General features: G+C 51.3%; 1 protein-coding gene across 1 annotated transcript; it reads left to right on the top strand.

The window, feature by feature from the left end:
- Positions 1-5,366: 5,366 nt before the first annotated feature.
- On the top strand, positions 5,367-15,321 carry LOC103234513 (pepsin A-like). The gene is made up of 9 exons (XM_073016766.1): positions 5,367-5,422; positions 5,847-6,144; positions 8,397-8,514; positions 9,379-9,497; positions 10,183-10,382; positions 12,316-12,432; positions 13,550-13,694; positions 13,796-13,894; positions 15,010-15,321. The coding sequence occupies exons 1-9, from the start codon at positions 5,367-5,369 to the stop codon at positions 15,157-15,159; spliced, it is 1,302 nt and encodes a 433-aa protein (XP_072872867.1). The 3' UTR covers positions 15,160-15,321.
- Positions 15,322-16,701: the final 1,380 nt, after the last annotated feature.

Raw genomic sequence — 16,701 nt, 5'->3', positions numbered from 1 at the left:
TCATGTATTACTTCTATAGTTGAGCCAAAAATGTTATCATAAATTTAACTTTAAAAACCTGCTTGCATCTTTGGAGAAACAGCCCAGCTCTGGGACTGGGGAGTGGAAAACACACTGTTCTCTTTGTTGTTGGAAGATCGTGTCCCTGGGGTGAGACCTTGATTGAAAGCTGCTAGGGGACCATCCGCCACAATGCCTATCAGACCAGCTCGATAACACTTATCCTGCTTAATTGCTCCGTCTCAAGCTTGCCATAATTGGGTTCCTTAGATCTCATTGCATTGCTGGATTTGATTCGTTCATGGAACATTTCTGAACACCTGGGCCCTTGGCATGGGCTACCCTGCATCAGAGACACTGTAACCAGTGCCCCTGAAAGTCAGGCACTACCATACTGAGGACCAGGCAGGGCTAATGGCAAAATAAACGTTGTTATCTAATCTTTCCGCTGGGCCAGTCTGGTACAATGAGATGATGTGGCTTCCTTGCTGGCAGCCACAGATCAGCCCTGGCTGACAATCAGATCTCATGGGAGCATGTGATGGCAGAATCAGGATTCCCTTTTCCATCCCAAGGGTTCCTCTGGTAACAGGGGCTGAGTGGAATGGCTTCTCCAAGGGCTCCTGGGATGGAGGCTGCAGCCATCATGGAATGTACATGTCACACACTAACCCATGAACAGAAACTGGGTGGATATACATGGTCACACAGTCTGGTCAGGGACCAGAGTCCCCTGAGACCCAGGTTCAGCTCCCACCTGTGTCATTACTTAGTTATGTGAACCTGCACTGATCACTTTACCCCTCTGAGCTATGTCAGTTCGGAAAAACTGGGGGTAATCATATAACAATTCTTTTTTAAAATAATTCAAAGCATTCAGAAAAGCACAAAGAGCCACAGAAATATAAGCACTGCTGTGTTGAGGGAGGTTTGCAGATGACCTGACCAATAATGTCACCTTTTCGCATTTCAGATCACTCACATTGCCTGAGCAGAAAACCACCTAGCAGAGCACTGAAAAGCTCTCAAAACACAGAAGAGCAAGAGGCAGCCAGGTGGATCTTTCTGGAGATTTCAACAAGGTTTCCAGTCCTGTTTTCTATTGCTGAAGACACTGATGACAATTTAACACACATTTCATGACTTACAACAACTCACATTGACTATCTCACAGTTTCTGTGGCTCAGGAAACCAGGCTCCGTTCAACTGAGGCCTCTGTCAGTCAGGGATGTCAGCCTGGTCTGTGGTCTCATCTGAGGCTCGACTGGAGAAGGATCTGCTTCCACGCTCACACGGTTGCTGGCAGGATTCAGTTACTTACAGATTGTCACACTGAAGGCCTGAGTTCCTTGCTGGCTGTTGGCTGGAGGCCATCCTTGGTTACTTCCCCTTGGGCCTCTTTATAGGGCAGCTTTCTTTCTCAGAGCCAGCAAGGGGAAGAGTCTATACAGAGAGTGTGCTAGCAAGACACAAGCTACGAGCCTGTAAAATGTAATCGCAGAAGCAACATCCCATCTACTTTGCTGTATCCTGTTGGTTAGAAGCAAGTCTTGCCTACACAAAAGAGGAGGGGATTACACACGGGTGTGAACACCAGCAGCATGAATAATTGAGGGCCATCCTAGAGTCTCTCTGCCATACCCCTGAATTGCTGTCAGCAAGCATGCCAGCATCCCTCAGGGTGCTAATATCTCTAATGTAGAGACACATTATCATCTTCACCAATCGGAGAGCTTCCCCTCAATGTGATCCAAATATCCATCCAGGTGGAAAGAAAGAGCCCCTTCCACACCAGCTTTCCCTTGAACTGACCACAAACGCGCCAAAGGCACGGCCTATTCCTACCATGCTCAGGGATGTACCCCCAGCAGCTAGAGCATCCCTGCATGGTACACGGCGAGTGCACAATCAGGCATTCGAATGAATGTGTTAAGGGGCTTGCAGGTTTCTGCCTGGGGAATCTTCCTTCTGCTTCCCAAATATACTTCTCCTCTGCTCAAAATTCTCATGTGGGCCCAAGACAAGCTGTGCCCCCAAAACCAGCATCCATCCTTGGGCTCCAAACTCCCTCCCTTCCATCTGGTGGCAGCCTTGAGTGAGGGAATTCCATCTGGTGCCCCCAAAACTTAGGCAGGCATCTTCAGGACCATCAAGTTCTTCATATGAGGTCTAGGATCAACCCATACTTAAGGTGATGGATACTCCAAATACCCTGACTTGATCATTACTCTTTTTATGCATGTAACAGAATATCACAGGTACCCAAAAAATATGTAAAATGTTTCCATAAAGAGAGAGAGGGCCAGGTGCACTGTGGTTCACTGTAATCCCAGCACTTTGAGAGGCTGAGGCAGGTGGATCACTTGAGCCCAGGAGTTCAAAACCAGCCTGGGCCACATAGTAAAGCCCTGTCTCTACAGAAAATACAAAAGTTAGCTGGGTGTAGTGGCTCATGACTTTAGTCCCAGCTACTTGGAGCCTGAGGCCAGAGGACTGATTAAGTGTGAGAGGTTGAGGCTGCAGTAAGCCATGACCATGCCACTACATGCCACTCTGAATGACAGAATAAGACCCTGTCTCAAAAAAAAAAAAAAAAAAAGAGAGAGAGAGAGAGAGAGAGGCTTGAGAGGGAGGAAAGAGAGAGGAAGAGAAGTAGGCACCAGAAGACGTGAACGTGGGAAATACAAGGGCTAGTCATACTGGAGAGAGATTGACAGTTAAACAAACAAACAAACAAACAAACAAAAGAAAAAGTAATGAGCCCAGGATTCACATTTGGGGCACAAACATGTCAACTAACAGGGAAGTCTGAAATGTCCACGTGTTTCCTACTAACCACCACTGTCCCTGAACTTATCCACACTGCCCACACCTGAATACTCACCTGGAGGCACTAGGGGTAACTTGGAGATTTTATAGAACCTGTAGCTCTCATGGCTGGACAGTCTGAGGATGCCCCAGGGGATGTGATTTCAGAACAAGACCCTGAGACAGGGCTTCCTATCTACCTGGGGACCACCCCACTCCCCTGTCCTCCTCCCCAGTAATTTATGCATCAGAGTTTTCACTCTACTTTGTCCACTGAATAAAAGCTCACAAAGTGGAGGATCCATTGCGTTGGTAAGCATCCTCTTTTTTGTTGTTGGTGTTGTTTGTTTGTTTGTTTGTTTGAGACAGAGTCTAGCCCTGTCACCGAGGCTGGAGTGCAGTGGCAGGATCTCCGCTCACTGCACTGTGTCCGGAATTGGTTCCTTTCGGTGGGTTCTTGCTCTCGCTGAATTCAAGAATAAAACTGCGGACCCTCACGGTAAGTGTTAACAGTTCTTAAATATGGTGAGCCCAGAGTTTGTTCCTTCACATGTTCAGATGTGTCCGGAGTTTCTTCCTTCCGGTGGGTTTCTGGTATCGCTGGCTTCAGGAGTGAAGCTGCAGACCTTCTCGGTGAGTGTAACAGCTCTTAAAAGTGGCGTCCAGAGTTGTTCCTTCCTCCTGGTGGGTTCCTGATCTCACTGGCTTCAGGAGTGAAGCCGCAGACCTTCGCAGTGAGTGTTACAGTTCATGAAGGTAGTGCAGACCCAGAGAGTGAGCAGCAGGAAGATTTATTGCAAAGAGCGAAACAGCAAAGCCTCCACAGCCTGGAAGGGGACCCAAGCGGGCTGCCGCTGCTGGCTCCGGTGGTCTGCTTTTATTCCCTTACTTGGCCCCACTCACATCCTACTGATTGGTCCATTTTACAGAGAGCGGATTGGTGCATTTACAATCCATTAGCTAGATACAAAGGTTCTCCAACTCCCCACCCCGTTAGCTAGACACACAGTGCTGACTAGAGCATTTACAAACCTTTAGCTAGGCACAGAGTGCTGATTGGTGCATTTACAATCCTTTAGCTAGACACAAAAGTTCTCCAAGTCCCCACCCGACTCAGAAGAGCAGCCGGCTTCACCTCTCACAACCTCTGTCTCCTGGGTTCAAGCGATTCTCCTGCCTCAGCCTCTCGAGTAGCTGGGATTACAGGCGCCCACCACCATGCCCAGCTAACTTTTCTACTTTTAGTAGAGACAGGGTTTCCCTATGTTGGCCAGGCAGGTTTTGAACTCCTGACCTCTGGTGATTCACCTGCCTCAGCCTCCCAAAATACTGGGATTACAAGCATGAGCCGCGGCACCCAGCTAAGCATCCTCTTTCTAAGTCACTCACCCACGAGTATGAATTCTTTGCCCAGATTGCTTTGCTCCATTGTAGCTGATTTCAGCCCAGTTGTAAGCCTGGAGCACCTGGAGAAAACAGACCCGGTGGGATCTCAAAGGTGGAGAGGGTGGGAAGGGACCAAAAGAAAGAGAAGAGGTGCAGAAAGGGAGGGACACAGATTCCAAAGAAATACCTGGCCTATCTCAAGTTTGCCTCCTCCAGGAAGGGAAGGCAGCATTCTCCCGGTGCTCTCTCCCTCCTCCCCCATGTACTGCGCACATCTCCTTCCCAGACTCAGCCCAGTAGCCACCAAAAGCAAGCTGGAAGTGCCATAGGCTAGTCACATGCCCAACAACCCCACACAATGACACTAAACTGGGGAATTGTGTCCTGAGTCCCAAATGACCGACCCCCCAGTGTGCTGTGACTAAGCAGTGACCACAAGCAGTACCACCTATCACTGAGTCAGGGAGCTGCTCTCTAAGAACCCCAGCGGCGTGCCCCACTGGGACAAATCAGGCCACCTGGGGCTCCTTCCCATCTGTCCAATGCTGTGCTAAACGCACTTGTAAACAACTTTGTGGAAATGCTCAGCTTGTAAAATGTTAACGTGGGCTCTTGTCAATGCTAAAGAAATAAGCCTGTGACTGGGCGACAGAACAAAACTCCATCAGAAGAAAGAAAAAGAAAGAGAGAGAGACGGAGGGAGGGAGGGAGGAAGAAAGGAAGAAAGAAAAGAAGGGAGGGAGGGAGGATAGAGGAGGGAAGGAAGGAAGGAAGGAAGGAAGGAAGGAAGGAAGGAAGGAAGGAAGGAAGGAAGGAAGGAAGGAAGGAAGGAAAGGGAAGGGGAAGCAAAAGAAAAGAAAAACTAAGCCTTCAGGCCATTGCTTCTCTCTCCCTCTGCCGGTCAACCCCCATGGCAACCTCCCACCCCCACCCCTGTCCGCAATGGTGCAAGGTTACAATGGAAAGTGCCTCCACTGGAACAGTCTCAGAACGTGACTCGGGGCAGCGACAATCTTATCAGGAGCTTTTCTGTTTGGGATGAGGGGAACGGGCGACTTTCCAAGAGGCCGATAAGGCACGACCCAAGTTGTATATAAGGGGCAGCTCATGCTGCTGCTCTGTACCTTCCTCCCGTCTTGCTTCTCCCTGGAGTTGGGACCTGGGAAGAACCATGAAGTGGCTGCTGCTGCTGGGTCTGGTGGCGCTCTCTGAGTGCATCATCTACAAGTGAGTCCGGGTGGCATGGGTGTGAAGACGGCTGCCTCCCACATCACCCTTCTTTACTCCTGTGTCTTCCTTCTTTCCTTTTTTTTCTCTCTCTCTTCGGCTATCTCCATTTCCCTTTTCTGCTTCTCTCTCCAACCTTTGGGAGGCAGCCCTGCAGATGTGGTTAAAACTCGGGCCCATGTAGTCCCAGCTACTTGGGAGGCTGAGGCAGGAGAATGGCGTAAACCCGGGAGGCGGAGCTTGCAGTGAGCTGAGATCCGGCCACTGCACTACAGCCTGGGCGACAGAGCGAAACTCTGTCTCAAAAAAAAAAAAAAAAAACAACAAAAAAAAAAAACAAAAAAAACACACACACACACAAAACTCGGGCCCAGCCCGAGTCTGGTTCCCAGCTCCAGCCCTAGTCAACTTAACTTCTTTGCATTATTGCGCAGACAGACGTCGGAGCGTCTCCCTTCCTTCTTCCTCTCTTAGACCATCTTCCCTTCCCTTCTGGGGCTGCCACAGCACTTGGTGAGCAGAATCCTTGCCTAATTCCTCTTCCTCTTCCAAACCACAGGGTCCCCCTCGTCAGAAAGAAGTCCTTGAGGCGCAACCTGTCCGAGCATGGCCTGCTGAAGGACTTCCTGAAGAAGCACAACCGCAACCCAGCCAGGAAGTACTTCCCCCAGGCGGAGGCGCCCACCCTGATAGACGAACAGCCCCTGGAGAACTACCTGGATGTGAGTGTGTGGGCAAGCGGCGGGGCCGGCTCTGAGGACTTGGCCGGCAGGAAAGAGAGTTTCCCTGGGGTCTTGGAGGACGGGCCGGGGCTCTGAGGCTCCAGGCAGTGACCCAGGGTCTGCCCCTAGGTGTCAGTGGCCCCGGGCAGGCAGGAAAGTTCACAGAGCTGTTGCTTCTTGTTCATTCATTCATTCCTTCACTCATTCATGCAATGTTCATTTCTTCTGAGCGCCTCATTATATGTCAGGGCCTCTGTGGGGCTCAGGAGGAAACAGCAGTGAGCAAAGTCATAGCCGAGGAGAGAAAGACAGTAATCAAGGAGTCTTGCAAACCAATGAGAAAAACAGGCAGCAGGAGGACCACAGAGTGAAGGAGTCACACTGCCAGAGTCGGCCACTTGGGCAGGGAGGCTCCCGGGAGCCGAGCAGCAAGAGCGGGAATTTCCAAGAGAAGAAGACAGAACTCCGCACAGCCTGATCACTTGTGCCGAACCCTGTGCAGGCGGGAGCACAGGGCATTTGAAGGAGAGCCGAGAGGGAGGGAAGAAGGGTGCTGCAGACTGCGGCCCGAGGAGCCGAGGGGTGGACGGAGAGAGGCTCCATCCTAACTGCCACTGATTTATCTCAAACAGGGGGTGACAAAATCAGATCCGAGTTTCAGAAAGATCACTCTGACTTTATGATTTGAGACCCGACAGCAAACACCCTGCCTTCCCACAGATATCGTATGTCCCCTCTGTGCCTGGCACGGGGTACAGGGCACAGAGCAGTGATGCCTGTGGTTCAGAGATTGGCCTCTGCCATCCAGCAGACCTGGTGCAAATGTGGGTTCCAGCGCCTCTAAGTCACAGGACATTGGCCAAGACATTTAAATCCTCTGAGACTGTTTCTTGGTCTGGAAAACAGAAACACTAATATCTACCAACAGAGGTTGTTGCCAGGAATTCACGCAATCATGTTTTCTGGAGTGCTTAGCACGGGGTCTGGCAGGCCCTTGGTAAGAGGCTTAGTTAGTGCGTTAATTTAGTTAACAAATATTTAGCAAATATTGGCACCTCTCTATGGGCCAGAGGCTATGCAAGTTGCCAAAATGATGGTGAATAAGCAAAGTTCCTGGAGCTTATATTCTACAGGGGATGCCAGATAAACAAGCATGAAAGATAATTTCAGGTACTGATGAGGGCCAAGAAAATTAATTAATTGGACTATGGGGAAAAAGAAGATCGAGAGGGAGCAAATTTAGATAAAGGGGTCACAGAAGGACTGTTGGCAGAGGGGACATTTGACTAGACACCCGAATGATTGATTTTTGAAAAAAAGATCAGCCAAAGAAAGATCTAGAATGAACATTTTCCTAGCACAAGGAATAGCCAATGCAAAGGCCCTGGGGCAGGAGTGACTAGTCATTGCCAAGGAGCAGCAAGCAGACCAGTGTGGCGGGAACAGAGCCGGCAAGCAGGGGAAATGCTGCCACTCAGAAGAAAAATACTGGTTGGTTGGCTGAGGTGGGTGGATCACTTGAGGTCAGGAGTTTGAGACCAGCCTGGAAACATGGTGAAACCCCGTCACTACTACAAATACAAAAATTAGCCGGGCGTGATGGCACACACCTGTCATCCCAGCTACTTGGGAGGCTGAGGCAGGAGAATCACTGGAACCTAGGAGGCGGAGGCTGCAGTGAGCCGAGATTGTGCCACTGCACTCCAACCTGGACAACAGAGCGAGACTTGCCTCAAAAAAAAAAAAAGAAGAAGAAAAATACTGGCAATGCCCTTTCTTGCAACCCGCTCACACATCTAGAGGTAGAAATAAGAAAACCGGCCAGGTTTCCATCTTTAGGTGGCTTGCTTAGCTTCTGATAAACAATTTAAGGCACAAGCACTTAAGCTGTCACTTGCCCGGTGCTAGAAGATTCCACCCCCATCCTCTGAGAACATGTGCTGTAAGGATGGGAAGACTGTGACAGACAAGACAACAGCTGAAGAGGGAGCAGCAGATTGTTAGGTGCTTGTGGTGCTTAGGAGAGAGCAGAGGGTAAACTGGGGGAGCAATCAGGGAAGACTTCAAGGAGGAAGGGACGCCAGGGCTGGGCTTTGAAGGATGAAGGCAGTGGCTGGGAAGAGAAAGACAAGAACTGTGAGGAGGGAAGGAAAAGGTAGAGAGGGCAACCGAGGAGGTGACCCAGAGAGAGCCCTTAGGGAGGCCCCGACAGAGACCCTGGTCCATGAACTGCCCTGTCCCGGCCTCGGCAGGTGGAGTACTTCGGCACTATTGGCATCGGAACCCCTGCCCAGGATTTCACCGTGATCTTTGACACCGGATCCTCCAACCTGTGGGTGCCCTCAGTCTACTGCTCCAGTCTCGCGTGCAGTAAGTTCCCAGCCTGCCCCACCCCACTCTCGCTCCCCAGCCCCAGCTGACCCTGGGGAACCCTGGACACCCGTGGGCTTCAGAGAGCTCCCACCTCAAGCCTGCTGCAGCCACTCAACAGGCATTTACTGAACACCTACTATGTACCAAGCACTGGGCGCAGGTGCTCCACGGGGTAAAGGGATGAATGATATGATCCCTGCGGTCAAAGACTTTCCAGTCTGTGGGGAGAGAGAAGCTCCCCAAAATACCCACAGCCTGGGAGAAGAAATGTAGGGGCCCAAAGCAAGACAGGGCCAAACGGCTCTAGAATAGCCCGCCAGGAAAGAGTCCAGTGTGAGGAAATGGCTCCAAAGCCTGGCTAGGACATGCTAGAGGTAAGTGCTGAGCTCCTTTAAAAAAAAAAAGAAAAAACATTGTTTGCTAATGAAAGAGAGCTTGTCTTTGGAAGTCATGAACAATCTGTGTTACAGGTTCCTTCCTCTTCTAAAGTTTTCACCTGAGTTTTAATTAAGATGGGGTGCCTGTGTCATCATCCACATAATGGGAGCACTGGCGGGGGGCTGGGGGGTGAATGCGCTCATCACTGGGCAGCCACCAGCCTGCTCAGCTCAATGTTGGCCTGGGGAGTCCCCGGGAGGCCCTTGGGGTTGCCTGGGGACCTGCCATCAGTGAAGGGTCCCAGGAGTTCAATGAGACAGGACAGAACATGGGGTCTCTTGGGGTCCAAGGGTCTAGGGGGAAAGGTCACTGCTCACCTCCAGAGCCCTTCCTGGGGCCAGGGCACCCCTTCCCAGGAAGACGTCCCAGCCCGTGACCTTCACCCAGCTCTCAGAGACTAACAATCACCGCTTGCCCTTGCAGCCAACCACAACCTCTTCAACCCTCAGGATTCCTCCACCTATCAGTCCACCAGCGGGACACTCTCCATCACCTACGGCACCGGCAGCATGACAGGCATCCTCGGATACGACACTGTCCAGGTGGGCGCCTGCAGGTTGCTGCAGCATCCCGCCATCAGGTGCCCCCAGAATAAGCTTATTCCAGCACGATGAGTCTCAGTGATCACAAAAGCAACCTGGCTGGGGGTGTGGGGTGGGGAAGAAGCAGCAGAGATGTCACAGACATTGCTAGCTCGGGTGGCAGTGAGTAAAAGGGTGGCCTGCCAAGAGCCATAAGCCAGCCTCAGCTCCACCCAAACAGAATGTTATGGAGGGTGGGGTGAGTCAATAAAGGCTCAATTCTATGCTAGCACCTCCTCTTCTTCTCCTTCTCCTGACCTGCAGCCCTCCCCCCCCCCCGACATCCTCAAATCTCCACAAGTCCTCTCTGCTACTTTTGGGGCATTGCAAGGGTCAAAGGTCCTGATTCGCCCAGGGTCTGCTTTGCATTTGTTCATCCGTAACACAAACCCACAGTGAATCTGTTCTCCAGCAAAATGTCACACTGAGTCATAGACCGTGGCCATCTGGAGATCACCTGCCATGGTTACCTCCAGCAGAGGAACGAGCATTCCAGGAGACAGTCCCTCTCCCCTCCTTCCGGGCTGATGCCCTGGAAGCCAAGTCCTGCATGGGATGAACCAGGGCAGCTGTGGGCCTGAGGCTGGCACCCAGAGCTCAGTGAACATGACCTGAGTGTGAACATCATCTCGGTTCCCCCACCCAGGTTGGAGGCATCTCGGACACCAATCAGATCTTCGGCTTGAGCGAGACCGAACCCGGCTCCTTCCTGTATTATGCTCCCTTCGACGGCATCCTGGGGCTGGCCTACCCCAGCATTTCCTCCTCTGGGGCCACACCCGTCTTTGACAACATCTGGAACCAGGGCCTGGTTTCTCAGGACCTCTTCTCTGTCTACCTGAGCGCGTAAGTTGGGTGGAGAGGGGCCTCCTCCCACCTCCCCCTCCAGAGGTCACAGTGTTCTGGCCCAGCAGCAGCTGTCCAAGGCTGGCTGCGATGGAGAGGGTCTTGGGAAGCAAGGGATTTGGAAAGTCAATGTCTGAGGCTAGAGAAATGTGTCTTTGGAGAGTGATAGTGCCAAGTCTCTCTCTGACGGGCCATGTGCACTCCATCTCATTTACCAGCGTCTTTGTCCCCTTGATGTGCACAACTCAAATGTCATCAGCCATTTGCCCCTCAGTGCCAGTTCCCTCATCCTTGGCCCTCAAAGATGCCACTGAAATGAATACACTTGCCCAGACACGGTGGTTCATGCTTGTAATCCCAGCACTTTGGGAGTCTGAGACAGGAGGATCACCTGAAATCAGGAGTTCAAGACCAGCCTGGCCAACATGGCAAAACCCTGTCTCTACTAAAAAATACAAAAATTAGCCAGTTGTGGTGGCAGGCACCAGTACACCCAGCTACTCGGGAGGCTGAGGCAGGGAGAATCGCTTGAGCCTGGGAGGCGGAGGTTGCAGTGAGCCAAGATTGTGCCACTGCATTCCAGCCTGGGCAACAGAGCGAGACTCTATTTCAGAAAATAAATAAATAAATAAATAAAGTGAATACACTTAAAACAGATCAAAATTCCATAACACAAAAATGAAAAGATTTGAACAAGATATATCATGGATGATGACATTTTTAAATTATGAAAGCAAGTTTCTTTTGTGATTTAATAAAACCTAGGTTCCATTTGTGACCGTGGGCTAATTCTAGGAATGAACAAAGAAATACATGAACAAACAAACAAATGAACAAAGAATAAATCAAATGTCAATTTGGGCTGAGTAGAGTGTTACGCAAGAATATCTGAGGGCATCATCCACTTTCTTAAGACACTCAACGTTCCTCTAACACTCACGAACGTCCTCCTCTTTTGAAAGGGTTTGCCGTCATTCACGTGTTTCCTTGGTTGGTAACTACACGTCTAGGTCCTCGCTATATAGCATTGCACTGTGAGACCTTCACAGAAAAGGTGGGTGGGTTCAGTGAGGGGGTCATGTTTTATACATGGCCAGTTCTCCGATGACTCATTTCTTATTGCCATCTACATTTGCTTCTGCATCTACCCTGAAACTGCAGAGATTTAGAAAATGAATATTGAAATAACAAGGACTCCTGCAATTTACAACAGGAAGGCTCTTTGTCATGTATTCCTCTTGGCCAGTTGATGTTCAACGTGGCTCTGAAACATAATCTGCCTTTAGGAGCACTTAAATGTTTCACGTGGGGCCGTTGTATCTCCCCAGCTAGATCTGAGTCTCTCAATCTGGGAATCATTAACATTTCAGACCAGCGTAAGTCCTTGCCAGGGACTGTCCCATGCATTGTAGGACGTTTGGCAGCATCCCCAGCCTCTAAGCATTAGATGCCAGTAGCATCCACTACCCCCACCCAATCAATCCAAAATGTCTCCAGACACTCCCCTGGGGGCAAAACTGCTCCCAGCTAAGAACAAGAGATGTCCACCATCAAGTCCTTAAGAGCCGACACTGTCACCCATTCACATCCCTGGGGTCGCCATGGCAACTAGAGTGAGTACCACGGTGAAAACCACACACTCAACCTAAAAGACCCGTGTTCTTCCAAACGTAGTTCCACCACTTCCCTTCTGTGTGACCTTGGGCAGGTGGCCTCACCTCCCTCAGGCTCAGTGTCCTCATGGTAAGTGGCAAAAACAGTGACAGTGTCCACTGCGTGGGCCCTGGCCTAAGAGGACAAGAAACCACATTGGTCACGCCCCAGGACAGCCTGCCAAGTGCCCAATCAACGGTGGCTCTGAGGAGCCAACAGCAGATGTTCACACACATGAACGAACAGAGAAATTCATGTCTTCTTCCCTCACTTTCCACAGCGATGACCAGAGTGGCAGCGTGGTGATATTTGGTGGCATTGACTCTTCTTACTACACTGGAAGTCTGAACTGGGTGCCTGTTTCTGTCGAGGGTTACTGGCAGATCTCCGTGGACAGGTGAGACTGCCATGGATGGGCAGCATCCAGGCCTGGGCCCCAGATTCCATTTCCTTATGGACTCATAGCTAACCAGCTTTCCAGAATCCCCCCAGGAACAGCTGACACAGGGGAACACTCCAGGGGGAAGGCGGAAGTTGGCCCAGCCAGAGAGACCCTAGAAAGACACCTCCCGGGCGGAGGAGGGAAGAGCTGTCTGGGAACCGAGACTCTGCAAGCGTCAGATAGCCACTGTCCTAATAGTCACGGAGGCAGGACAATCCACCAGCATCCCTGGGGAAAGCTGGGCGACCACCTGCCTGGGAACCAGCACACGCTCCTCCCACTCAAGGAAACGTGTCACTTTCAGTCTAGAAGTAGGGCAAAATGGCTGAGAAGTTGTGTGAAGTCACTTTGTTCCACGCACCCCTTCAGGGCCTCTCTGGTCTCCCTTGCGGCTTCATTTCCACGCTGTTCTTCCCCAGCTAGCCTGCCACGGTGCTCAATTGTGCGGCTTTTCCCCAGAGTGAACATTTTCCCAGGACAAAGACTTCAGTACTAAAGCTGGGACCATCCCAGGCAAACCAGGACACATTGATCACCTCATGTCTGCCCAGCCATGCTAGCATTTCACCAGTTCCTCCAACTCCTGCCCCAGCCCTTGGTCTCTGTCCCTCCCCGCATACCATCCCCTGTTGATGTCCTCCTTCTCTCTTCACCTGCCTGGCATCCCTGAGTGTTTGCTCCCCTGGCTGCTTCCCTCCACTGGCTGCTTCCCTCCACCGCCTCTCACCCTGGACCCTGTTTTGTTCCCTGCCGCATGCCTGGCTTATCATCCTGCCCTTCTGCCACCATAACTTATCTTGACAGCCAGGCCGGGAGCTCCCTGCAGCCTGGAACTGTGAGGCTGTCTGCGTTACCTCTGCGTTTCCCATGCCTGGCTGAGAGTAGGCACTTGCAAAATATTTGTTGGGTAAATGAATGCAGGATGAATGAATGTGTGAATGAGAGGAACAGAAATTTCACGCATTGGCCAATGAACGGGTGGGGAAGAAATGTCTGGGGTCACCTCCTGGTTCCCCCTTGGACAGATGTACCCCTGAGGGCGCAGGGACCTTCACTTGCTTCTTGCCCTCAGCATCACCATGAACGGAGAGGCCATCGCCTGCGCTGAGGGCTGCCAGGCCATTGTTGACACTGGCACCTCTCTGCTGACCGGCCCAACCAGCCCCATTGCCAACATCCAGAGCGACATCGGAGCCAGCGAGAACTCAGACGGCGAGGTGAGTCCAGCCCCGACGGCTCTGTTCTACACTCAAATAGTGGGTGTGCCAGGCAGATGGGACCAAAACTCTTCCAACTTTTCTCACCTCACTCTTTCCAGATGGTAGTCAGCTGCTCAGCCGTCAGCAGCCTGCCTGACATCGTCTTCACCATCAACGGAGTCCAGTACCCTTTGCCACCCAGTGCCTACATCCTGCAGGTGAGGGGGCTCTGGACCATCCACTAGAGGGGCTCACACAGAATGTGGCCACAGAGTCCCCCTCTGCAGAGGGAAGGTGCGCTTCCACGAGCTGAAGCCGAGAGGCAGAGGCAGACAAACACCTGCCCCAGACAGCTCCGGAGAGAAGGAACAGATTGAAAACAAACGCAGGAATAAGAACTCAGACACAGCCCCCCAAGGGAACAAGTGAAACAAATGCTAATGGAGTGAAAAGAGGATTCTATTTGGACCCCTGAGTCCAAGCCCTGAGTCTGAATTACCAGCCCATTGATTCTGAGGAAGCTACAATTCATCTCAGCCTCAGTTTTCTCATCCAAAATGTAGACATAGCAGCTTTCCCCACGCTCAGAGTGCGGTTAGGTTAACCAAGTGAGACTGATCACATCAGAGCTACCAAGGGTTGGACAAATGGAAATCCTCATTTCCATAGGCTGGGGCTTCCGACAAACCTACCGTCTCTACCAGGTAGCAAATCTTTAGCTATATGAGCCACAGGAAAACTCTCCCTTCTATTATTATAACATCAGATGGAAAACTGATTTTGCCAGTGGACTGATGTTACTCAACAAGAAGCACTGACGCCTGGGCTCCCCCAGTGATTCTGATTACATTAGGAGAGGGCAAGGCCTGAGCAATGGGATGGGGCTACGGGGGTTCAAAGCTCCCCAGGTGACGTGCAGACAAGGTCGCAGACCAGTGACTTAGTGAGGCAAGAGGGCTAACAGCTCATCCGGTTTGCCACTGGTCGGGATCAGAATCATCATGAGAAAAGGCTGTGTGGGCAGGGATTTCACACTCTTTCCTACCAGCTGAATTCTCCCCAAGCCCCTTAGCTCTGATGCTGATGTCAGGGTTCCTGTGCCTGCCAGAAACGCCAGATAATGTCCAGTAATGTGTAGAAACCAATTGTGCTGTGGACAGCTTCTACAGGCCAACTCCAGGCCAACAACAGCCAAGTCCCTGGACACTGAGCCAGGAAGCTCCTCCTTGCACGTGCCTTGCAGCTGGACCAGGGCGCCCTGGATGTTTATCACCCAGCGCCTGTCACTGCTGAATCGGTGTCTCAACTCCACTTCTATTCTCCTTTTCTCCAGAGCCAGGGCAGCTGCACCAGCGGCTTCGAGGGCATGGACGTCCCCACCGAATCTGGAGAGCTTTGGATCCTGGGTGATGTCTTCATCCGCCAGTACTTTACTGTCTTCGACAGGGCAAACAACCAGGTCGGCCTGGCTCCCGTGGCTTAAGCCCAAGTCTTTCCAGCCACCTCCCAGGAAGATCCGACCTCCGTCCTGTGCCCACTTTAGATGCATCTAATTCTCCTGACTGTCCTTCCCACGGGAGTGCGGAGGTCTTGGCCCTGTTCCCTGTCTTACCGATAATGTAGAATAAAAACATAACCTACTAAACAGGTTTTGTGGAGCTGCTTCTCTTTGCTGGTCTTTTTCCTTCACATCACTGGGGTTAGAACGCCAGGGCAGGGACCAAAATGACCACATCCACTTGGATGGCACCCAACAGAGTGACCCCAGCAGCGGACACTTCATGGTAGAGCCAGGAAGACAGAGGCCTGCAGGGGGCTGTGCTGGAAGCATCATAAAAAGACCTGGGGGCCAAAAATGCTGGGCTCATTGTTTTCTCATAGAAGGGACAGTGAGAACTGAGATCGTGCCATTGTACTCCAGCCTGCGTGACACAGAGAGACTCCATCTCAAAGAAAAAAAAAAAAGAAAGAGAGAGAGAAGAAAAAAGAAAAAATAGCACTGAAGCTCTTAGTTGAGGGAGTCAACTTCTTACTTCTCCCAAAACCAATAAGAGATCATGACAAGGCTGGGAGCAGTGGCTCACACCTGTTATCCCAGCACTTTGGGAGGCTGAGACAGACAGGTCACGAGTTTGAGACCAGCCTGGCCAACATGGTGAAACCCCGTCTCTGTTCAAAATGCAAAAATTAGCTGGGCGTGGTGGTGCGTGCCTGTAATCCCAGCTACTCGGGAGGCTGAGGCAGAAGGATCGCTTGAACCAGGAAGTTGGAGGTTGCAGTGAGCGGAGATCGCACCATTGCACTCTAGCCTGGGCGACAGAGTGAGACTGCAGCTCAAAAAAAAAGAGACAAAGATCATGAGGAAAAGAAAGCAATCAGGAGAGACAGGAGAGGTGGACACTAATGGCGATGTCCCTAAGTAGACAGGACAGGGCAGTGTTGTCTGCAAGACATGGACAGGAGCAGTGGAAGAAGCTGACACCACAATCTTCCAGGACGCCCCTGTGATTCGCTGGTGACCAAGACTCACTGTCAATCTCCCGCAAGGTCCCAGGCACAAGACCCTGAACACATCTGTTTCCCCGTCTGTAAACAAACAGAATGGTGTTCCACTTCCCTGAGCAGAGGCTGTGAGACAAAGAATTAAGCACCCTCAGTAACATATATTCCCTAGAAAGGCAAATAGGAAATGGAGCAGTTTCTCAGGCTGGGCTTGGTAGCAAAACGTACAATGGAAAACATAGTTTCAAAATAAGTACAGAACATGCTACATTCTAGGCCCTTCCCCAGGGTTCACCAGCTACAGTTCCCAATCAAAGACTCTGATAAGTCCTGCTGCAAAGTGATCTGTTTCATTTTATCTCAGTTGAGCTTGATCTCAGACTCTCTCTTGCTAGGAAGTCTATTACAGCCCGGGGCCTCTCAGCATGCACGCTGGGAAAATTTCCATAGCTCCTGCTTCTGGTGACAGCCAACCCAGGCTGTCTGCTGAAGGCAGGGCCAGAGGCTGGAGCTGAGCTCTAGG

This window comes from Chlorocebus sabaeus, chromosome 1 (assembly GCF_047675955.1).
Source record: "Chlorocebus sabaeus isolate Y175 chromosome 1, mChlSab1.0.hap1, whole genome shotgun sequence".
NCBI lineage: Eukaryota > Metazoa > Chordata > Mammalia > Primates > Cercopithecidae > Chlorocebus > Chlorocebus sabaeus.
Note: the sequence above shows the minus strand (reverse complement) of the source record. Positions and strands in the feature narration are given on the sequence as shown.